The sequence below is a fragment of the Fistularia commersonii genome, chromosome 5 (assembly GCF_037954325.1).
Source record: "Fistularia commersonii isolate RoL2024-O1a breed Wild chromosome 5, RoL_Fcom_v1.0, whole genome shotgun sequence".
Classification (NCBI taxonomy): Eukaryota; Metazoa; Chordata; class Actinopteri; order Syngnathiformes; family Fistulariidae; genus Fistularia; species Fistularia commersonii.
The window spans coordinates 14121898-14146330 of record NC_141288.1 but is presented as its reverse complement, the minus strand read 5'-3'; the positions used below and the strand labels follow the sequence as shown (position 1 = coordinate 14146330).

Sequence of the window (24433 nt, the reverse complement as noted above, 5' to 3'; positions counted from 1 at the left end):
TTCCTTTGTACGAATACAAAGCATCCTTGCATGTGTCAAGTTCATCATGAAGATTGTAAAAGTTGGTCAAACTCCCCTATGCTCCACTTCGGGTAAGCTTGGCAAACATACAATGGCAGTGGGAGAGGCCGTTTTTCTCCTAAGAGCCCCACGGCTCTGTAAAATGGGACACCAGAGACGCTTTGATTTTGCCTCTCTGTGGATGTTGTTGACAAAGATGGAGATGGGGCTCACATTCAGGGGTATGAAGAGAGACAGTGTATCGCTTTTAACACTGCATCCATTCCTCTCCTTCATTTTCCAACAATGGACACCATGACACTTTTCCTTGCAGTGGCATTTGTGAGGCCACATAGGAATGTGACTATACCTTAGAACTTTCCATTCTGGCAATAAAAAACACATAGGTGAAGATCTGGAGCAGCTGACAGACCTTTTCCTACCCACAACTTGGGTAATATAGCTTCTATACAAGGACTTCTTCCACTCACTAGCAACAGTCGCAAAATCAAGACAACTGCGTGCAGCCCAAAAAAAATTCTCAGCCTCCCCCACGTAGGGCAAGGTATCTAATTTGTTTAATTAGTAATTCGCCAATTACAAAGCATTGCATTTGCAACGGTCAACCGAGGTGACGAATTTCAGACTTATAAAACTGGATGCAAGTGTCTACATTTAAAAAGCTCCTGTCTACTAGCTGAAAGAGAAGTTATGTTTTGCTTCCAGATCTATCAAACACTTTAACACTTGACACTCATTCTTCTCTTGCATATGTAAAGTCTGCTGCCACTTTAATTGCACTTTGTGAGTTCCACACCAAGCGGCACTCCAACATCTTATTGCACTGCCACTGTTCTATTGCAATGTTCATATTCATATCTATAATCATATTTATAATCATTTTTACATTTTCTTGTGTAAAGTACATATCCAAATGCACTGCGGACAGCAAAGTAGGAATTTCACTGTACAGGGAAACACATTTCCGCTTTGTACATTGTCACTGTATGTGACAATAAACGCTCTGAATCCTGGATCTTGAATCAAGACGTTTTTCTCATCTGGCAAAGTTAAAGGTAATTCACTGCACAAAAATAAGCATTTCAGGTTGGAGAGCTGAGTGCAGCGGAGAGCTTGTCATGGAAACTTCCATCCCATTTTTTGGCTTGTTTTCAAGTGGTAAACTAGGTAAAATAGGTCAACCACTCTTTATTCTGTCATGGCGATTCAATTCTTGAATTTGACATGATTGACTTTATCCACAGTTTTCTGCTGACACTGAATGTATCATCATTTGATTTACATGTAGAATAATTTTTTTTTAAATATAGAACTTGAACGCAAAGTGCATCACATCTTGTTGCTTGAATCAGCTAGCTTAGCAAGCAACGACTGAAAACTTCTAAAGGGTATTTGATTGAAAACTACAATAGGGGTGTTCAATTGAAAACTTTTGAAAGCATATTTTCCACACGATATTATAAGAAAATGTATTGTTGGTGCTTTGATAATGAAAATACCTCAATATAAGATTTAGTTCTATAAATTATTGACTGCATAAGTCAAACCATGAGAGCATTTATGTTCTGAGTAGAAAGCAGGAGCCATTACATACAACAAAGTATGATTACACACTGCCTTGAATATTAAACATTGAACATCAGCCTCAGAGGCAAAGTTAAGATTTTCACCAGATCAATAATAAAATAAATAATAAAATGAAAACACAGAAGTGATTCATATCTCCTGAGAGGCAGGTTGTTAAAAGAAATAATCATTGATGACTCATATTGCGCCAGAGGACAGTGGCATCACTTAGAATACACTTAGACAACAGATAAGCTGAGGAGATCGGAGATGGAGGTGTGTGTTCTAAAAATAAATCAAGGGGAAATAAGCTGCACCACTCCAGAAGCCCACCTTCCTGTGACAATCATTTCCCTTTAATAGATCTGCAAGTGTGTGAGGCAATTCTAGCGGTGTTCTTCTCATTTATTTGAACTGGAGGTACAGAACATTGGCTACCTGGAACTCTAGAAATCTACCCTTTTTTTCAGGTAATCGCAGCATGAGTTAAAGTAGCATGTATGAGTGTGAAGGACTGCCAGGTGAGAGGGAACAGGGATTGAGGGGAGTGGATTCAGGCAGATGGCCTGAGGACAGCTCAAAGAGATGAATAGGTGAATGGCAGAGACACTCTGTTCCTTCCGAAGGATAAAGGGGAGCTCCAGCCAGAAGATAATGCATTCAGGAGAGGATGGAGGAAAAAAGAAAGAGGTGGGCACCAGGAGGGAATTTAGGCTCAATGAGGATTGACCAAAGCAGCTCAGCAAATGTATCAGAAGACCTGATGATGTCAAGATGCACTGAAAGAGGTGCTGTTCCTTACTTAGATTATTTTTGGTTGTGGAAGGTCCTGAAATGCAGTTTGATGACTTCCAAGCCTCTACAAATAGCTTATACAGTACTTTATAAAGGCAACACAAAGCGTTCTAACAATATTTAGTTAACTGCAGTACTGTTGAAAAAAAACTAGGGGAAAAAAAAGCAAAACACCACCATGCATTTGGAGTTTTCTGGTTTCCAAGCTATGTTTCCATAGCAACGTAAACCAGGGGTTTCCAAAGTTTTTTAGCTCTGCAACCACAAATAAAAGGTCCCAGATCCTTGTAACCCCCCACTGTCCTGGAGATGTTAAAGCAGACAAAGAATGTATACAAGGGCACTATCCAATTTTAACAACTTTGGGTATAAAAACAACCTTGTATCGAGCTGTATTTATAATGCTTCCAAATTGCACACAATTTTAGAATAATATGCAATAATCACTCAGGCACTTAAGTATAAAAATTCTGGTGAGGAAAATCAGATTTTATATCCTGCTATTGCTTTTGACTTCGGGCTACATATTTCAAGCTTGCTGGAAGAATGTTCATCTCATGAGGAAGGTGTGTGTCTGTGTGCTTGGGAGGAGGGGGTTAGAGCATTTGGGGAAAAAAAAAAAAAAAAAAGATGCAACACCCTGAGAGTAAATTGAAGGTGACCATTTTTTTCCCCGATCCGCCTGTGACAGGGACACGATCATCATCATGGTTAGTGTATGTGATTTTTCTGTAAATCATCTATTGCTCATGACTCTGAGTAGATTAAGACCCCACTTTGGCTGCAACTACTATTGACTGTGTTTAATCACTTGACACTTTCCTATCTCAAAGACAGAATGCCATCCTGAAAAGGCCATATTACTGAATCTGCTAATGGTCAGCTGGGGGTGACTTTGCAAATTTGTCTACAAGCAAATGAGACAAATTCTCATTTGGTTGATTTTGGCTGACATTTGAAAAGGGTTTCCAGATGGGTTTATGATTTAGTTCCTGTTTTTTTCTTCATTAAAACATGATGCTTATTTTGTAGCCCTAGCTCTCATTCAGAGGGAACAATTGCCAGCCGAGCAAGATATATATTTAGGTCAATATCCAAGTAGTTTAGGAGAGATTAACCTTTCTCTTATGTTCACACACATCGCAAGAAAAGCCCACAAAACAAATAAAGATAGCCTCTGGCTATGTCCTCTATCAAATTTATGAAAAGGAGAGCTTCAGTTTAAATTAACTCGTGTGCTTTCCATTGGTAAAATAGCAGGCTGTCTGAAATAGCAGTAGAAGAGCCCTGTAGCAGACAAAGAGTGCGCTTCATAAACTTCTGGCAAGGGTTGGAGAATAGAGACATGTCATAAAGAAAGCTGTTGATTTGCATCCTTTTCCTCCCTTTGGAGTAATCCTAGTCTGATATTTACAAGGGGCCGTTCTTTTAACATGTTAAATTTCAATTAATCAATTCCAGAAAAAAAAAAAAACACTTTAATTGCCTTTTAATTTCCACTGCGGAACATTTCTCAGTCCTTGAGTTGCAGCAGGACAGATTTCACCAACGCACAGAGCGAGAGCATGATGGACGAGGCAGATAAGACTCAGCTGGTTGAAGGGAAATTCAAAATTTAAGAAACTTCCAGGTGGAAGTATAAACAAGGGGCAACAGGGGCATCTCCAGCCTCTGTTAGCACCCCAATGCTAAACATGTTGGAGTTAGCAATGTAGTAATGTAAACTTTTCTGGAGAAGATAAAAGCATTGCTAACACAGGTATGAGCAAGCAGTGTGTCGGCTGAGCTCTTGACAACATGTCAGGACTCAAATTCAGAAACGAAATGTCAAAGTCTGCATCAGATAAAATGACTGGCGACATGTATCACTGTGGACTGTATACCACTTTGTGGTAGAAGATCGGGGGTTACAAGAGTTGCTGCAGATTGATGAGAATTATAAACTTCCATCTAGAGAGACAATGTCAAACAAATCCAAACAGCTGTGTGAAAATGGTGGGGAAGTACAGCAGGTAATGTTGAAGAGTCTTGTTTTCCACATTCATCCACTGATCTATGTCGTAGACTAATGGAAAATAAACAAGATTTTTTCAAACAAACTTACATTTCATTTTTCTCGTCTCAAATTTTGAAATACGATTGAATTGCAATAAATTATAGTCAATTAATTTATTTTTTTAAATGAAGTCCCATTCCTAATATTTTCTGGTAATGCTTTCAGCTATATGCACTTCTTTAAACATGTATTTTACAGAAGTCACCAGCTTGTATACACTGTGTCTGTCCCATCGCAGTCATGTGATGTGCTTTAAAGCCCAACAGGAATGAAACACTAGAATAATACAGTTGCAAGAACTTAAAACTGCACTGTGGAATTTTCTGACTGACACAAAAAATATGCATAACTAAAGATTCCCTGTGGTAAAGAAAAACTACATTGTAGCAATGCTTCTATTCCGTTGCCTCATTCTTGAAACAGAATGGATGATTTCCCAAAGGAAAGGAGCACAAATATAGTGCTGTTTATGTGCACTACAGCCGGGTCTCCTCAACATCACACAGAGCGCGGCAGTGAGGTACCATGAGGATGATCTCTTTTTACAATCTGAACAAATGGGTCCATCACAAAGGAGGAAAACTGACATTTGGTTAAGTGTTTTGCAACATATTGAAAATATACACCATGTTCCAAATGGTGCAGGCATTCACGTCACTCCAAGTACTGTAAAAACCCCACTTAGGAGGGTTTTAAGAGGGCTTATCTAAAGGATAAAACTACCTCTACCTCTGATATGCTGATTAAAACACTTGTGCTGCATTATGCCTTCAGTGAGTCATACTTCAAGGCAGCTGACTAGGTGGTAATCAGGGAAGTCAAATAGCTGGTTTGGTCAACAGCTGTGGGTTTTTTTTTGCAGTCAAACAACAATTCAGCCATCCACTAAGCAGCCAGATGAGGGACAATCCTGGCACTGCAGGGCTCTGAGAGATAGAGGCCCCGCAGACCTGATGGATGCAAAATCCCATCACTTTTTGCTTTGCCTCCCTAGACTTTCATTTCCTGCAGCAGCCATTTCAGGAAGTTGATTAGGAAGCTTCATCACCACAACGATGATCTGACACCAAGTGGGTTGTTGTGCCATTTTTCAGCAGGGAACTTATTTCAAAAAATTTTATCTACATGGGGTCAGTTTAAAGTCCTTACCATGTAGAAGAAAAAGCAAGTTGACAGCAAAGCTGATAAAGGTGCAACCATATATCAAAGGTAAATTACATTTATTTTAATTATTAATCTTAATAATTAATTCTTAATGAATAAGAATCTCCTGATATACTTCAAAAGCACAGCATCCAATATTGATACTGCTATTTGGGGGAAAAATCTTGAGAAATTGGATGGCATTGGAACAATTCACAAAAAAAGAATCAAATGTCAAATAAACTGACCATTTATCCATAAAATATTGATCATAAGGTTAGCTTACAACTTTTGCGTCAACATTTACTGGTACTTCATGTATATTCAAATGAGTCAATGAATTTGGCTTATCAATACGTCAGCATGCCTCTTCCTGGATCGTCTATTGAAGTTTTGATAAATTCACTTTCATCACTCAAATATAAAGCCACAGAGCTAACTCCATATACCACAAAACTTGCTTGTCATAAACATTTATACAACATTTTAATTATATTTTTCTTATTCACAGTAAGTAATATCAAAATGAATGAGCCCCATTCTAAAGTTTCAATCTATTGTTCTTACAACTGCCACAGCAAATCTATTTTCTTTTATCCCCCAAAAAAGACTGACAGCTTAGAAGACGTCACATTTATGAACAAAAACAGGTGCAGGGGGACTATAAATCTCTACTTCATTGCACTGGCTGTGTATCCTGCCTGTCCCCTGGATGACTGTTTACATCCAGTTTCAGACTGACACACACACATTCGGCTGATTCATGATTCTTCTTGGCTGATTCAGGGCCTTGGAGGTGGTAAACAGTAGAATTTCTTGAGCTGACACATGTTGGCGTACTCCTTTGTTATTATTTGGCTTTCTGGCTGCCAAACAAGATGAGGGGTGGATGATGTTTGAAGAGCGACATGATGATCTGTTTTACAAGCCTAACACATCACACCCCATAAAGTTAATTTCCCAAAAGATCTTTCAACGGGTCACTAAAACATAATGTGTGTGAATGTGTGCACTATTTTTAAGCCAATGAGGGGTTTCTTTTTCTGTTGATGCCATCAGGTCGGGATATCACTTCCCAAGTGTTTTTATTGCTAATTATTAGTTTATTTATACTCAATATAACTGTGGCAAACACACTTATTAAACATACAATGACCACCAAAAGGTCTTGTCAACGCAACGTCCTCTGTTACTTTTATTTTGTTCTGGGCCCATGCTGAAGAAAGATATTACCTTCTTTGCTGGCTAGCTCTTTATACACTGGATTTTTTTATTTTTTATTTCAAATCCATTCTTGGGCATTCAATTTAAAAAATAACCAACAGACACAAAGCACCCGTGTTGTGGGGGGGGGCTCAGGGGCCACATTGACTTTTAAAATTTGACAGACGGGCCGGTTCAGCACAAGATACAATACATATTAGAAAAAAAAAAAAAAATAAACCAGCTTGGTTTTGAAGGTTCTGGCGTTTGCTCGCATTTCATGGACAAAACAGTTTTTCCCTTGTAGCTTCACATCCAGCTCATTCATTTGTGTCAGTATGTTCACAGTAGAGGGCATTTTCGACCTTTTTTGAGCTGCGGCACATTTTTCACATTTAAAAAAAATCCTGGGGCACACCACCAACTAAAATGGCACAAAATGACCCCCCTAACACAGTACATATAATACATACAGTCAATAATATAGTTTTTAATATATTTATACTCAGTGTGAAACCTGGGTTTGTTTCGATGAACACACAATGGATATCCTGGCAGTAATGGTAGAAAGACACACACGAAGCTCTTACTCAAGCTTGACAAGCAGGCAGTATTAAGGTTTCTCCCACAGTGTGGTGCTTTTCTGATTTAGCTACGAGTTCTGCAAAAAGGTAGCTAGCTTTGAGGGCTCTCTCATTTACCTTTGTGGTATTTATCCGAAAAATTGCCCGTTTCTCATTAATCGTACGAAAGCGTACAAATAGTCCATCGGCTTGTTTTGAACGGAAGGGTGTTTCGTTTGGAGATGGCGTTTCAGCTTGCTTCGCACCGTGGCACTATTGGATAGCTTCTCACAACACACCAAGCGCAGCATTTGCATCCCAAAATAAAATCCGAGCTGAACTGTAAATAAAATAAATGTGTTTAATTTATTTAGACTTCAGCTTTGTTGTGCACGGAGAACGCTGGAGCAGCGCGTGATTGCACTAACGCGCGGCTTAAAGGGAACAGTGATCCCCGGTAAAAGTGAATTCAAATGAAAGATAGCTTTCGCTGTATCAAGCTCACCGTCTTTTCTTTTTTCTTTTGTCCGTCTCCATCACTGTCACTCGCTCATCTTTTTGTGATCCCAAACTGCCCCTGTCACGCAGCACTAACTTACGTAATCACATCACAGACGTGACACTCAGCAATCTCTCACAGCACACTAGTATGCCGTGACACACTGGTTGAAAATAACCAGGCTAAATCACACACCCGATCTGTGTCATTCAGCTCAGGAAAATTCTCAAGGAGCTCCAAAAATGAAATAATCTCTTGTTTGAGCTCCCACATTCATTGATCCAATCATTCAATCATTCAAATCAATTATGAATTCTGTACCAATCTTTGGCGGGCCGGATTTAAAAGACCGGCAGGCCGGATATGGCCCGCGGGCCACAGTTTGCCCACCCCTGTTCTGGGCCCATGCTGAAGAAAGATATTACCTTCTTGCTGACGAGCTATTTATACATTGGATTTTTTTTTTTTTTCAAATCCATTCTTGGGCATTCAATTTAAAAAATAACGAACAGACACAAAGCAATTGTGTTATGGGGGTGTGAATTTCTCTCACTCTGGACAGCCAGGAGAAGCAAAAAAGAGGTCCTAGCCCCTCGCCCCAACTCAATTCGCCCCTAAATTACCCTGCAACCAATTAACAAATGGCATGAGTAGGGCCCCAGTGTTTATTATGGTCACGATGGCAACCGCAGCTGTAGTTTATACGAGTAAGGTGGTGTATCCTGCCTTGTGTACCTCCCTCTCATGGAACTACAGTGGGAAGTGAGGCACCCCGAGTAGATAGCAGAGTAGATACCTCAAGATGAACTCAGATAAGTTAACACAACCGAGATGGAACTCACTTTGTAAAACGAAATTGGTTATTTATTCAGTCCCGTTCTGTGAAAGTAAATTCAAGCAACAAAAATAAACTGGGTTTCAATATTTAGTATATCTCACTACAACTTCAATATTTCACCCCAGAGTTGAGGCAAAAGGGGGTAAACAAAAAATGACAATCTCTTCAATAGAAAACAAACAAAACAATGTCACTCTACTTCAATCGAAAATACAATATCACTGTCAGTGACTCTTTTAATTACAAATTGAAAGTATCTCAACCTTTTCAAAATAAAATGAAACAAAAATGGTACCATCACTCCTTGTCACAGTCCTACCCTTGACGTCCCTACCCTCACACACACAGCTGCGCTCTGCCGCCACGGTCCAGGTAGCAGCCCGACGCGGATACGAGTGTAGCTTAGCTTGACCACTTCGCCACTCAACACAGTTCACCCTTTCCCTCGCGTTGACGGGCAAGGAAGCTGAACGCTCCTTCGACTGGGTTAATTCCTTCCCCAATTAGACTCTGTCTCCACACACCTACGACTCGTAGCACGACACGGACCACGCTCAACTCGCAGAGCTAATGTTAGCATGGCGTTGCAGCGTCGGCCCCTCTTGCTCAAAACGGAGTCGGTTCTACCGCTTTTGTGTTTAACTCACAAAAGGGCAACGGTCCTCCTCTCTAACCCCATCTCCACTGTGATTTCAGCAACTTCTATGGAAAATAAGGTAAATTTCTTTCAATTTTTCCCCCTTTTCCCACCACAAATTTTCTTTTTGGTTCCTTTCTCTCCCCCTCCTCTCTTCAACAGCACCACAGCGGGGCTTCACCCAATGTTTACTGCGGGGAAAGTCCTCGAGCAGGAAAACGCTACACTTGAATCACAGCCTATTTCTCTCTGTCACATAACCATCCCTTAAAGATTTACAATACAAGTATTTATAGAACAAAGTTGGAAGAATACATACATAAAAATGATAAAAACGATGTAAAAATTTATTTCGAAGTTTATTCAGATACTACTCTGCTGCAGTGGATTTTTCCAAACTGACAAATCGGTTTACATTCAAAGTTTATTCTATTAAACCTAAACAACAAGCACAACAATGCAAGAGAGGCCTTCAGGTTTCAACGAATCACTTTGGACTCAATCAGAATTATTGCTTTGCATTTTCTAAAAAAAAAAAAAAAAAAAAAAAAGTTTTGTCATATGCAAAATAAAATTAAAAAAAAAAGAAAAAAAAAAACGATTTTCAGAAGCCAATTTCCAGTGCAAAGTCAAATTATGCCTCTAGAGAATGAAAAGGTGAATCTAAATTTATATACATTTATTTTTGCATTTCTCATTTTCATGCTAATTCTACAGATTTGCCATTTAACAGTTGGAAAGTAATTGATAGTTTTCTACTGGGGCTGTAGATCTGTGTAAACAGTCTAAAACTGTGCCAGGGGACGTTCTTTAAACTGCAAGTAGAAACAAACAGCACTTTCATACACAAACCAAGCAAATGGGGATCTCAATTGTAAAAGATGAGTCCACGTGCTCGTGGGTAAAAGCTACAGTCACTGAACAGAATTATCTTTTTTCCAAACCTCCACTGAGTCAGCTAATGGCAGTAAAGTATAAGTCGAGTTCCACTGCAGTTAATTCACCCTACTCTTTATTAGTTGTGGGCGACTTGGCAAGAAACAGGATGGACCCTCATCAAAAGTCCCTCAACAATGCAAAAGGTATGTGGCAGGTCTTCATTTGAGACTATCTATTGTCTTGACAGCATCTGGACTGACATGATCAGGGTAAAAGTACAAGCCCCTGTCAGAGCAGATCAACCTCCCATGGCCATCAGGGATCAGCTATAACTGAGTCAAGATGGAAATATTGGTGGGTGAAAATATGAATCACTAAAGGCAATCACAGTCAGATGTGCTGGAAAAATGTTATCCAAGAGACACTATACGAACAGGGTGATGTCAGCTATAGGAATGGTATCATCCACATCTGGTGCTAACATCAAGTCATAATGTGTTTCTTTGGCTGAATGTAAGAGCTTTGCAGTTAAGAATGAGATTTGTGGAGACTGATACTTAAGGGCTTTCTTTTCAATAAATGTTTAAGTGTTCGCACACTCAAACTCTGGAGGCTGGCCTACAAGCTCCATGAATGACATTAAACTGACTTCGTATTGGGGGGTCTTTGGGAGGAAGCCAGCGCAGAACGCATGAAGGAGAAGGAAATGCAAATCTGACGCATAAAAAACACACAAGTTGCTTGCGCTGAGACAAATGGTGCAAAAAGTGTGTTGACCAGGTAGAAAGATGTAGCACTGACACAGCAACTCTCAGACTGGTGTCAAATGATCAGGTTGTGTGAAAGGATATTGCGGAAAATACACAGTCTCACTAGGTTTATTTACGTTTTTAATCTTTAGTCAGAACAGAAATAAATGTCAAATCTTTCAGTTGTTTTGAGTTGTTTTATCAGATCCTTATGGCAAAAATAATTTGCCAGTTTTGCCGAAACAAATCTGTCCAGTTGCATCAAGCGGTAATTGATAAATCTCTAACCTTCACAAAGAGATCACTTCACCCTTAAATAAATATCTTTGAATTATTTCTATGTATTTTAACAGAAAATCTGCTCAGTGCAGATGTTGACGAGTTTAGCATTATTAGCATCTGTGGGCTGCTGCTGAATGGCCATGTTCAGATGAGATATCTTCATCGTTGGAGGGATCACTGGGGCTACATGTGGCCTCAGATGTAACAACCATCATGCTGTCTATTTTTTGTGCATAAAAATCAGCAAAGGGACGGATGATGGAGGAGGATTAGGCAGCAGAGCATGGCGTTCATGTAAAACTCAAAATTACTGAAAGGGAACAAGCCCAGAAGTTTGACAGGTTGAGACAAAAACAAAACAATAGGTCAGTCTCAGATATGGAAGCAAACAAACGTCACTGAGGTCAAATTCTGTCTGGTTGATTTTCACCACAGATGTATACATTGTAGCACAAATATTTGGTGAAACATTAAGTTTTATATCAAGTTTTGGGCTGCCTGTTGCTTTTGGGATGGATAACAGTAAAGTCTACCTCTTCATTTTGAAGGAAACCATTCTTATGATAAATGAATGCAAAAAAAATTATCAATTAATATACACGAAATCTATTTTACAAATGTGATAATATTCTAAATACGTGAATTTTTGAACTGTGTGTTAAAGCCCAGTACTCATCCAAAGGACTGGATTGAGCCCCCTGCAATCATCTGTCTTGTATCAATGGGTGCACAAAACACTGGTGGACCCAAACAGATTTTTCATAATTTGAAGAAAATCCATGGCTGAGACGAATTGATATTATTGCAAATTTAACAGTGTTACATGTACAGATTGAGAATATATGAAAAACCCAGACACAAATTGAAGAAAATATTTATAAGACCACTCATGTGTTCTGAAATATTGTAAAACACGCTAAATAAAGAAATCAGGAATAAAAAAATTCTGAAATTACAAAAAAAGATAAAATAAAAGCAAAAGTGGGCGGCGCAGTGGCAGTGCTTCTGCTTCGGCCTCACAGCACGAAGGACCCTGGTTTGATTCTGACTAGGGGACCTTTGTGTAGAGGTTCATGTTCTCCCCGTGTCTGCGTGGGTTCTCCCACAGTTCAAAAACTTGTAGAGGGTTAGTTGGGGAAAAATTGCCCTGAATGACTGGTGACCAGTGACAGCTGGGATAGGCTCCAGCATCCCCTGCGACCCTGAGTGTAGGATAAGCAGCAGATAATGAATGGATAGAAAAGTAGAAGAAAAAAGAAAAAAAAAATCAATTTTATAGGATACATGTATTCTAAAGTGAGGAAGAAATTACAGTATGTGGCAAATATCACTAAATTCTTTCTAAATTAGTAATTTGTTTTTCATAAAGAAAATTGGACAGAAAATTTCTGGTGATTTATGTTCATTGTAAATTGTGTGAATTTTGAATATCTATAAATAGGCTTTTTATATTTTTAATCCTTCAAGGTCTACAACTCTTCTCCTGCCTTCCAGGACAGAAGCAAATGACAGATGACATTGGAGGAGAGGCAGAGTTCAATCTTGACCGCTCAATCACAGGGAGTCATGCAGAGACATGCAATCATTCCTTCTCTCATTTACACCTCTGGACAATTTAGTCTTCAATTAACCTAGAGCATGTTTTAAATCAGTAGGAAGAATCCAGACAAGCCAGAGAACACCCACGCAGGCATAGGGAGAGCATAAAAATCATTTGGAAATGGAGTGAGGGCACCTCTTGCTGTGAGAAGAGAGTGCTAACCACTGTATCACCATGACGCCCAAGACTTTAGTTGGATCACAAAAAAACTATGATCTTTATAGCCAGTACAAATGTTCACTTTCTGACCGCATAAAGAAATACTGACATTTCCATTAACAACATCTGAACTAAGCTAGTAAAAATGGAGAGGGATAACCCTTCAAAGTGACTTCTGTTGGCTGAACTTGACAGCAGGCTTTAAAGAGCCTTTTCAGCAACATTTTAATGAATGTACATAATTATAAAAAAAAAACTTTTTTGATGTATGAACACAACATGCTGTTTGGGTTGAAATCAAGCATAATACTATATTAGCCCTTCAGAATCAGAGGGACAATTGGAGGGCACATGGGGTTTCATAGCTGGCTCTTGGAACATGGAATGTCTCCTCTGGTGGGGAAGGAGCCCAAGCTGGTGTGCGAGGCTGAGACATTCCGACTAGATATGGTCGGACTCACTTCGACGCACAGTGTGGGGTCTGGAACCAGGCCTCTCGAGAGGGACTGGATTTTTTTTGTCATTCTGGAGTTGCCCCCGGTGAGAAGCGCCGGCAGGTGTGGGCATATTGATTGCCCTCCCATCTCGGCTCACGGAGATTCTGGTCCACCATCCAGTGGTCAGGAAGGGGAAGCAGTGCTCTGTCGACACTGTGTACAGTGGGAGCGTTAAGGCGCTGCTTACCTTAACTCGAGACGGTGTAGACTGGTGGCAGGAATACTTCAGACACCTACTCAACTCCGTTGAAATGCCTTCCAATGAGGAAGCAGAGCCAGGGGACTCTGGAGCGGCCACACCTATTCCCAGGGCTGAAGTTGCTGAAGCAGTCAAATAGCTCTTCAGTAGAGGGCCCAGGCAGTTGATGAGGTCCGCCCTGGGTTCCTCAAGGCTCTGTATGCTGTGGGGCTGTCCTCGCTGACGCAACTCTGCCACATTGTGTGGATGTTGGGGACAGTGCCGCTGGACTGGAAGACCGGGCTGTTGATCCCCCCCCTTTTTAAAAAGGGTGATCAGAGAGGGTGTGCTCTGACTACAGGGGGAATCACACTCCTCAGCCTCCCTGGTAAGGTCTATACAGGGATGCTGGAGAAGAGGGTTTGCCGGAACTTTGAACCTCGGATCCAGGAAGTGGAACAGTGCTCTATACCCTCAGCAGGGTCCTCGAGGGGGCATGGGAGTTTGCCCAACCAGTCTACATGTGTTTTGTGGATATGGCGAAGGCATTCGACCGTGTCCCGCAGGCAACCCTGTGGGTTGTGCTCCAGGCGTATGGGCTACCGAACCCCGTCATACAGGCTGTTCGGTCCCATGTGATCAGTGTCGGAGCTTGGTCCGCATTACTGGTTGTAAGTCTGACCCGTTTCCGATGTCAAAATTCTGTTCATACTTTTTATTGACAGAATTTCTAAGCACAGCCAGGGCGTCAAGGGGATCCAGTTTGGTGGCCACAGGATTGAATCTGCTTTTTGCAGATGATGTGGCTCTGTTGGCTTCATCAGGCCGTGATCGCCAACTCTCACTGGAACTGTTCACAGCCCAGTGTGAAGCGGCTGAGATGAGGATCAGCACCTCCAAATCCGAGACCATGGGGCTCAACCTGAAACTGGTGGAATACCCTCCAGGTTTGTGAAGAGATCCTGCCCCAAGTGGAAGAGTTCAAGTATTTCAGGGTCTTGTTCATGAGTGAGGGAAGGATGAGCGGGAGATCAACAGGCGGATCGGGGCGGATTCTGTACCGGTCTGTCGTGTTGAAGAGAGAGCTGAGCAAAAAGACGAAGCTCTCAATTTACCGGTCGATCAGTCACGAGCTGTGGGTAGTGACCGAAAGAATGAGATCGTGGACACAAGTGGCTGACATATGTTTCCTCTACAGGTTGGCCGAACTCTCCTTTAGAGATATGGTGAGATGTTCAGTCATCCTGGGGGAGCTCGGAGTAGAGCCGCTGCTCCTCCGGATAGAGAGGAATCAGATGAGGTGGCTCAGGCATCTGGTCAGGATGCCTCCCGGACGCCTCCCGGGGGAGGTATTCCGGGCAAATCCATCTGGGAGGAGACCACGGGGAAGACCCAGGACACGCAGGAGAGACTATGTCTCCAGGCTGGCCTGGGAACGCCTTGGGATCCTCCCAGAGCAGCTGGACCATGTGGCAGGGGAGAGGGAGGTCTGGGCAAAACAGCCGCCACGACCCATCTCCAGATAAGCGGGGGAAGATGGATGGATGGAATAATAGGTAAAAATAAAGTGAAAGACAGTGAAAAATAAGTGACGTAATCTCCAACGACTGTAAATAAACTGTACATCAATGTAAAAAGCTGTACATCTATAAATACATTTGCATCTGTGCAAAGGGCAGACGATTTATTGTCAAATTTGGCTGATGTGATGATTTTCCCTTTGGTTTAACAAAGAAACAAGATTTTTTTTTTCATCAAGGAAAAAAGATATAGCATAAATCCTTGAACATATTTTTTTAACAACTAAAATTAACATTTACAAGTCAATCTTCCTGACCCTATTTCTGTCAATTTAAGTAAACTGAACTAGGCAAGATACCTTTTTGAATACATAAAAATAATAAGAAGAATTAGAATATTTATAACAATAATAATCAAAACATGTTTGTGGAGTTTCTCAGTCATCCAGATCATGGGGAATTCTTGTCAAAATCTTGTTGAGGCAACTGGACAGTTCTGATGACCTGTGGGGCAATCACAGGCCATGACAGGAGGAATTTGACGAGAATTATTAAACTAATTATTCAAGTTTCACATAAAAGCTTTTTTCCAAACTGCAGTGTCACTTATGTGACTCGGATATTTTTTGTAAAGGAAAAACAGCGATTTCACAGAATGTAACAATTGTAGGTTTTATGGAAACTAAGAAGATAGGTGAGGGAAACAAACAATATCCTTCTCACAATACAAAAACCTGAAGTCTCAGGTTGGAATTCAAGGTCTACAATTCTTTAAAAAGTTCATGCGTGTCAGTCTCCAAAAGTCTCCCTGCCATGTTTTGTAACTGCAGCCTCCTCTGACGAAGGTTATGAACTCATCAGCCAATCAAGTTTTAAGTTCAGAACTTCGACGGACCTCTACCGGCATCTTAAAGGTCTCCTTAACATGGAAGGCTGTTTCTAGCCAGCTGATCTCTAAACAGAGGCAATGCGTCTTGATTTGCTGCTGGCAGGTAACATATGGTCTGTATTATTGCATTAGCTACTGAAGAAAACAACAGGGCGCCAGCTGAGGCCGAGCTCCGGCAGCTTATGGAGGAATCCCAAAACAAAATGATAGTGACCCCGTTTCCTCAGACACTCAGGGAGGATTATCAAATGTTCAGGCCAAACCAAAAACAACCTCCTACTGTGCAGTTCACTGCGCAAACAAAGTGAGTATAAAGAGAAGTTATGGCGAGTATAAAAGTGCAGACAGAAAAGATGAAGGGGAAAATTCTGGATATTAAAAGGTCATGAATTGAAAAAAGTAAGCCAGGAAGAGATCAAACACATACCAAGAAACCTGCCAAGTGAAGGTCTGTAAAATATTGCTTGTGAGAATGAATTTCGGCATTGCAACGAGTAAATATGAGTTTAATGACCGTTCCCCCCCCCTCAAAAAAAATCCAACCCTGGTAACCCAGAGCACAGAAGACAGAAGAAAAAGGTAATTGAAGAAGAACTTGTATGTCACAGTGACAAATCACCTACCTGACTTGCCCACGCCTGCTCTGCCAAACACGGCTAGCTTCACCTCTGGGCTTTTGGCCATGATAGTAGCCGCTTCCAGCAAAGCGCTGTGAGCCAATCAGAGAAGTCTGAGGTCAACCATCCATCCTCTCATCCGCACAAGAAGAAGCAGGGCCTGAGGAGACAAGGGACAAATGGGTTATTACAATCTAATTTTAGACTTCTGTTGCCCAAGGTCCATTACCATTAAATGTAACCACTGTGTATTTACTGAGTGTGAAGTCATGATGGTTTTCATCCATTACAATGATGTCATTAGTCAGGTGACTAATTCTCCACTTCAGGAAGAGACAGACTTGAGATTCAGACACAACTGCAATTGCATCATCCATGTGAACAAGCTTCTTTGAAAAATGGGATCCGACTTTAGAAGTAGTGTCATTATCCAGATGATCGACAGCCCTTGATGTAAACGTTAAAACAGTTACAATGGCAGCCCGCATTCCTGAGCACATTGCCCACATGGAACATTTACACTAATTTATATTGCAGTCACGTCATCAGACCACACGTGTGTTGCGCTTTCCTCTTCTTCCTTTGTTTAACATAACTTCAACATTTAATTCAGTATTTGCATATACACTGGGAAAGTGAAATCGGATCACACACACAGATCCCCACGAAAGCTTGTTCACACTAAGTTTGGACAAATAAAATGGACCTGAGATCAGACTTCCCTTCTTCTCAAGTCTGGTGCATTACATCGGACTACATTTAACCCACAGGAATATGTTCCCATTTGTACAACATGTCACAACCTTTAGGAAAAGTCATAGAATTTCAAGTTGGAAAAAAATAGGTTAAGGTGTTTTTTCTACAGCTAAACATGGTAGTGGGTCACTTTTGACCCACAAGACAACACAAGGGTTTTGAGCAACAAACAAACAAAAAAAATAATAAATAAATTAAAAAAATACTACATATATATATATATACACACACACACACACACACACACACACACACACACACACACACACACACACACACACACACACACACACACACACACACACACACACACACACACACACATACATACATACATACATACATATATATATATATATATATATATATACATACATACATATATATATACTGTATACACACTTACATAAACACACACACACACATCTTTTTAGCTATAGCTAAAAAGCATATCTTTTTGTATAAAACTTGTTTCTAGAGACTTACTTTGTCTTTTGTCTAGTGTTACATGTTATAGTTTGTTCTTTTGCTGTTTATTTTTCACATGTTAACCGCATATGATCTGCATTGACAATAAGAAACATCAATAAACATTCCCCACTTTCTGTGGGTGGAGTAAAATGTTGCTGTTGAACATTTTGCAGATTACTTCAGTATCAGTATCTTGGCAGATCATTCCCTTTCATGTATCTTAAAACATCACTCGTGCGGTATTTGTCTGTAATGAACAGATTTACAACTGAACACCAGCAGTCAATCAAGATTGATCTGAAGCAGCACAGTTGAGTAAAGAGGGTGCTGAGCGATTCAGAGCAGAGAAATAACACAGGAGCGCTATTGCTCTGGTTAAAAAAAAATGACAAAAATGCTCTGATTGGCCATGGAGCTAGCAACAGGCTGGTCTTATTCACCAACAAAATAATACTGAGATGTAGTTATTAATGATTTAGAGACTGCCGGTGACGACTAAATAAACCCACAAACCACATTTTTTCGGCTGAAAAACCACTGTATATGGGAAATCTAGTCATTTAGTCCAGTCATGTCGATTTAACGAAGGCCAAATATAGAAATGTAATTCCAAGTATTCGAATTCCGCCTTATGTTCAGAATACATGCAATAAGTGGCATCTATTCAATGACTCAACTGCATACAGTAGACACTGTGGCACACACTGTCAATGAGAAATGACGTTTTCTCCTCATTGCCGAGCACTAAAAAAACATAAAAATCTTTGTTTCGTGAAGAATTCAAATATATAAACATGACATTGAGTTTGATCAGGACTCGGATTACAGTAAAGGTTTGGAATAATTATTTGATTTATACACAGCACCAGGGAGATTATTTAATTCTGAGTTAGGACACTGGTTCAGATTTTCCTAAACTATATCAACAAGGACTTGAAGCTATCTATCATTTTACTAACATTAAACCAATGAGCAAAGCCTGCGTTCTCCTTTGTTTGGTGAATCTATTTGCACTATGATCTTAAATTAAAAACAGAGCTCTTAAATTAAGTAGTGCAGAAAGAGACTAAATGAAAACCGTATCAATATTCTTTCCACTGGAATTTTAATTGGTGCCAATCGTGATAACCCTGATTCTCCCCAGTGTTCATCCACAACAGAGACATGACCATTTATTAACGTGTCTGCTGCAAACAAATGGAAGTATGAAAGGCAGCGTCATCCTATTTGATGAGATTTAAAAAGACTGGGTTTTCATGCAGAGGTGCAAAACAGGTGAAAGGAAAGGAAATGAAGCAGAGACAATATCCAGGTAACTGTCAAAAGGAGCAGATATCTATTGGAAAAGAAAATCTGCCTTCAATTAACCTACAAAGCATGGGTCTGTTTAATAAGAAAATAATCCACTGTGATGGGTTGTCAGGAAGGTAAAATCTGCTAAATATCTTCCAGGAAATACAATCCCTTTAAGAGACTGCCGTTACAACTTCTAGCAAAAACAAACTGATGAAAATAATTTGAAAATCTGTACTTTTATGACTCAAAGGGAATACTTGGACACGAGAAGTGGAAGATGTTAAATTACCAAACAGCAGTAATTCCCACTGAGATACAATTATACCTGCATGTGACTGATGGCAAAAAGAATTCTATATACATACACACGCACACAGAAATAAAACATTGATCATTCTGCAAGTAGAGAAATGTCATCATTTAATTTAAGCGATTCAATTTTATTCCCCAAACTTTTAATCTTCCTGTTCATTTTTTTGTGGGATAAGAAATCAAAGGAGGCTAAAGATGTTAAGCTTGTCAAATGATCCTTACATAAGCAAACTTAGTAAAATATACCTGTACAACAGGAATAAATATCTGACACTTCAGTGACACACCCTCATGATTCTCTGGGCAAATATGATGTTACTGAATATGGAAATGTAATATCTGACCAATAGTGATTCTGAATTCTGCACATTGTTTTGTGCTACGCAATAAGCAACTTAATAAGTGACTGCAGTTGACCGACCCTTTTTATTTGGCGTGCGAGCCTTTGATTCAACTATGAGAACCCCATCTTTTCAGGACTCAAGTTTGTGAGCCAAGACTGTGAAAAGCTCAATCATCTCTGTCATCTGCTCAGCTTATGCCACAGCAGAAAATCCCTTCACTCATCCGTCGTTCTGTGGATATTGGGTGAAAGAAGGCATGCAAGAGAGATTGGAGAAAAGCTAAAACCTGAAAGAAACATCTGAAAATGTGTATTCATGGTCACGTGTGTGTGCGCACCAAAGTCACATCAAACAATTTCTAACTGAAGCAGAAGATAGAAAGGAACGAACCTTCAGGACTTTCCTATTTTTCCTATTGTGCCGCAACACATGACCATAAATGGCGTGGCCGTGTGGTTTAAGTGGACTCCTCGTCTCTCAGCAGGTGTCAGCTTGACATCTACGAGCTGTCTCACACTGTTTTGTCATGAACCAGAAAGCACAGGCCAAATGATAATAGTGCAGTAATGGTCTAATACAATGGCTCATTTTGTGCTGTCTCCATAAAAAGGACGCAAGTTGGAGGTGTTAAGACAGAACCTCCACCCATTAAGGCTCAAAAATCATATGTTGCGCATCATTTGAATACTTCCTTTCTTGCATTGTCAGGTTTCAAGAACATTCCGATGTTTCATTTGACTTGAGCACTTATTTATGTTAATTTGGACTCAGTGCGTTTCCTGTTTAGCCGCAATTACAAACAAAATGTGAAGCAGATTCTTTTTCCTTAGCTTACATTTAACTCCAGTCTGACATCCCGGCCATAATCATCAAGATGAATTAGTTTGGTCTCTCCCAGTTTATTTCAGATTGCCGGGGGGGTAAAAAAAAAAAAAAAAAAAAAGGCTACAGGCAAAACACAGAGTAAAGGGATGAATCACAAATAAACCAAATGAGAGACAGAGGGCAGGACTGGACAACTAATCAGGTTATAGACTGGATATAAGCAGACAACAGGATACTTAAAAGGAAGCCTATCAAGCACATTCAATGAAAGCTAAAATCTCAGCTTCCTTTCAAAGTAATTAAACCAGCTCAGTGCTAGTTAGTTTAGCAAACACATACATGTGATTTCATTATTTTACGGTTCATCTCTGTCACGTTCAATTTTTGTCGTTTGGGTTTATACCCCGGATTAGTACACAACAGAATATACATTCTCCTTATTAACCAAAACTTGCTTGTTCAGCACTGCAGACTTCTTGCACTCATTTGTCATCATCCTGCTTACATAGTGAGGAGAAGGGCAATCCAAACTTTAAGTATGATACATGGGCTGGGAAGCTTGACTATAGACTTTCTAAGATTAACTCTTATAGATCACCTCGATTCTGTCATCCAAGTTATGGGATACGTGCCACTTCAGATAATTTCAACCATCAATAATCGTGAATAAAACTGACGATTGGGATCCGTGCAACTATCAAAGTGTCTTCAACATTGCACCCAAAAAGATGTGACGGTCTGAACCAGGGTGAAAAATGTGTACATTTTTCTGATGCCGCTAAAGAATTTTCCTGTTTGATGCAAGTCAGATCAAGCATCTGAAGGACTGTAACTATGAATCAAAGCAGTGTATGCATATTGCTGAGGGATATCGTACAGAAGCCGTTTCAATACGGTCATGCCGTTGCAGGGTAAACACAGGTGTTCTCTAATGCAGTGAATTTTCTCCGGTGTGATTTGTCCATGAATATCAATAGGGTAGGAGAAGCAATCCCAAATAGATGGATCTTTTCCTATTTTCAACAGACATTTGATTTATTGATTTTTTTTTTCTTTCTCGTTTAAGCTTTTCTCTGTCTGCTGATATCAGCGAGCAAGCAGACACAGGCACACAAACACACACCACTGCAATGCCCCCCCCCCCCCCCCCCATCTCCCACGCAACAGCAGGGAACACACTGGTAAGAGAGAAGGAAGAGGGACACGCGGCAGTGTGTCTCCCTGCCCACATGGCCATTTTTGTGTTTTGCCATTTATGGAATGGCCCACACCCACTCCACCCTTCATTCTGACTCTTTCCTTCACTCGCTTTCAAACACAAACACACACACACTCTAAACTACCTTGTGCCTTAGAAAAATAAGGAAAAAGTCCTTAAAAAAAAAAAAAAAACTCCAAAGCATGTGTTTCTGTTGTCTTTTTGAGCAAGAGTTTCAGTCACCTAAACTATGTTTTTCAGCAAATTTATAAAGCCAATAAAATTACATCAAGAGCACCATCATGTCAAGTTAAAATATGCCAAACAAAGAGTTAAACTCAATTAACCTATGTGCTTCCATACTTAGAGCAAATTTACCGAATAACTACATAAATGTAAATTTTCTGTATAACTCTGTACTTAGCCTGAACATGGCCAAAAATGGCTCAGCAACATAAACCGCAGATCAAGAGGTTGAATAAAACAGATGTGGTTCAATGGCAGAAGCTTGATTTACATACAGGTACAAATATTTGATTCTGTTAAAGCCTCTGTTTTTTCTTTATATCAAAAAAGAATATATATAAACCAATGTAAAGCTCAATAATAGATGTACTGTTCTCTGTCAAAGAATTCTTGCTTTTATTTCATGCTATGAGAGAACTCATTCAAACTGTCACACTGGCCATGGGTATAGATTTCTCGTTAGCCCGGAGTCGCATTTTGTGTGTCATTCTTTCCCTGGGAAATGAATGTGGGTGGTGGTGCTGTGGTCAAGGAGATTACAGACCTCCTCCTTCCAAACCATGGGAGGAGACCCATGCTGCACCCCACGGGCTATCGAAAGACCAAAAACCACAAGGCCTGTCATCCAAAATACATATACTGAACTGGTGCACCAAATCCAGAGGCAAACCAGTAAAACCAGTGTGAGAAGAAATACAATACTAACATGCAACACTCGAGGAAACTGATATGCCGCTTTCCCCGCTCTCATATTTACAAATACAGTTCAACAGTCCCCTTCCCTCTGGGACTTCCTTTATTAGCGGCGATCATTGATGTCATCAAGTGTTGACTAGTCTCAGAGAGCGTTAAGGCAGTCCGAGGCAAATATCTTCATCGCTGCTTCTCTTGTCCTGAGATGATTGTATCTCTCTTCAAACAGCAGAGCACAGAGGAGCTTCTGATAATGGCAGTGAGTCATCAGCAGCGGCTGAAGTTTGCCCCCTCCCCTCCCCCCCATAGCCTTTGTTTACAATAAAAACAAATCGGCATCTGGAAGTGTCATTGTGTCAAATGAAAACAAAGCATTTAGCAGATGAGAACAAAATAAACATTTGCACTTCCATGAATAATATATTTACTCATCACATATAAGTGATAAGTGTAAGTTAAGTGACTAAATTGGTCATTTAAGTGGTGGGAAACTGTGTTGTACGATAGGTACAACACAAAAAAGTGTATTAGTGAATGAAAATTGAATGAATGAAAATTTGATGTTGTTCCCATGTGTGTATTCTGATAGATCCACCTCAACTCAGGCTGATGATCATTGTCTTATCCAAACTTCTTTTTTTTTGTTCTAGGCAAAGATGACTAAGTTAAACTTTGAAAATAAAAAAAAGTGCCAAAGCTAATTTCCCCCCTCCTTCCCGGCCTGTGATACAGGATGTGCTAAATGACCCTGAACTCCGTTGAGAACTACTGTATTATGCAACAAACACAAGCAGCTTCTGAATGTCAATCCTGTCCTCCAGCCTGAGGAGAGACCAGAAACACACATGCACGGAGGACTGGGCTGCATGACAGGAAACTACTGTTCTGTCCTTGTCATCAGTATGTAACAGAATGGAGAAGAATTAAAAAAAAAAAACTTTTGGAAGTCTAAGTGGCTAATCAAAGCTACGTGTTCCGATTAAACTGTGGGTATATGACCTTCCTTGAATGTTAAACTCCGGGTTTTTTTGGGGGGGGTGCGATCTGCGTGTCGTCCTTCCCGTGTTCCCGCAAACGCACAAGACTCACCGGTGACCGCAGCGACGATCCGCCAGTCAGGAAAGGCTGCAACGATGCGTGGATTCAGTAGAAGTTGAGCCGCTTCGCTGAACCACAATGATGCGTCGGACCCTCCGGACTGGGACGGCCGGATGGATCCAGACAGATGTCGGAGAGGCAGGTGGATTATCACGGCCGGACTGACAGGGCCGCAGCTCCGCTATCAATGTGTCTCTCAGGCGGAGGGTCAGCGGTAATATACGCACCGGAGTTCCAAACATGCCTGCCTGTGACCAGGCTGCCACATGCCGCTGCACCGCCGCACTGGCGGCAAACAGCGACATCTGGTGGTGAAAAAGTGGAAGTAGGAGGGGAATCGCAGAAGGGGTGATTACAGAGTCATCTAAAATGAGCCGATGAATCGAGGTGCCAATTTGAAGGGAGAGTCCGGCAAAGAGGTTTTCCTGTCAGGTGACCCGATAGATTTTCTTTATCTTTGAGCTTTTTCCTTCAGGGGTCGCCACAGCGAATCAACTTTCCCC

General features: G+C 40.6%; 1 protein-coding gene across 1 annotated transcript in view; it reads right to left on the bottom strand.

Moving 5' to 3' along the window:
- rerg (RAS-like, estrogen-regulated, growth inhibitor) overlaps nucleotides 1-24093 on the bottom strand; it is a 46678-nt gene extending 22585 nt beyond the window's left edge. The window contains exons 1-2 of the mRNA XM_086146951.1: nucleotides 23922-24093; nucleotides 16698-16851 (exon numbers count right to left, since the gene is read on the bottom strand). Of these exons, the coding sequence (XP_086003077.1) occupies nucleotides 16698-16758 (61 nt within the window). The 5' untranslated portion in view covers nucleotides 16759-16851; nucleotides 23922-24093. The remainder of the gene's footprint in view (nucleotides 1-16697; nucleotides 16852-23921) is intronic.
- Between the last annotated feature and the right edge of the window lie 340 nt (nucleotides 24094-24433).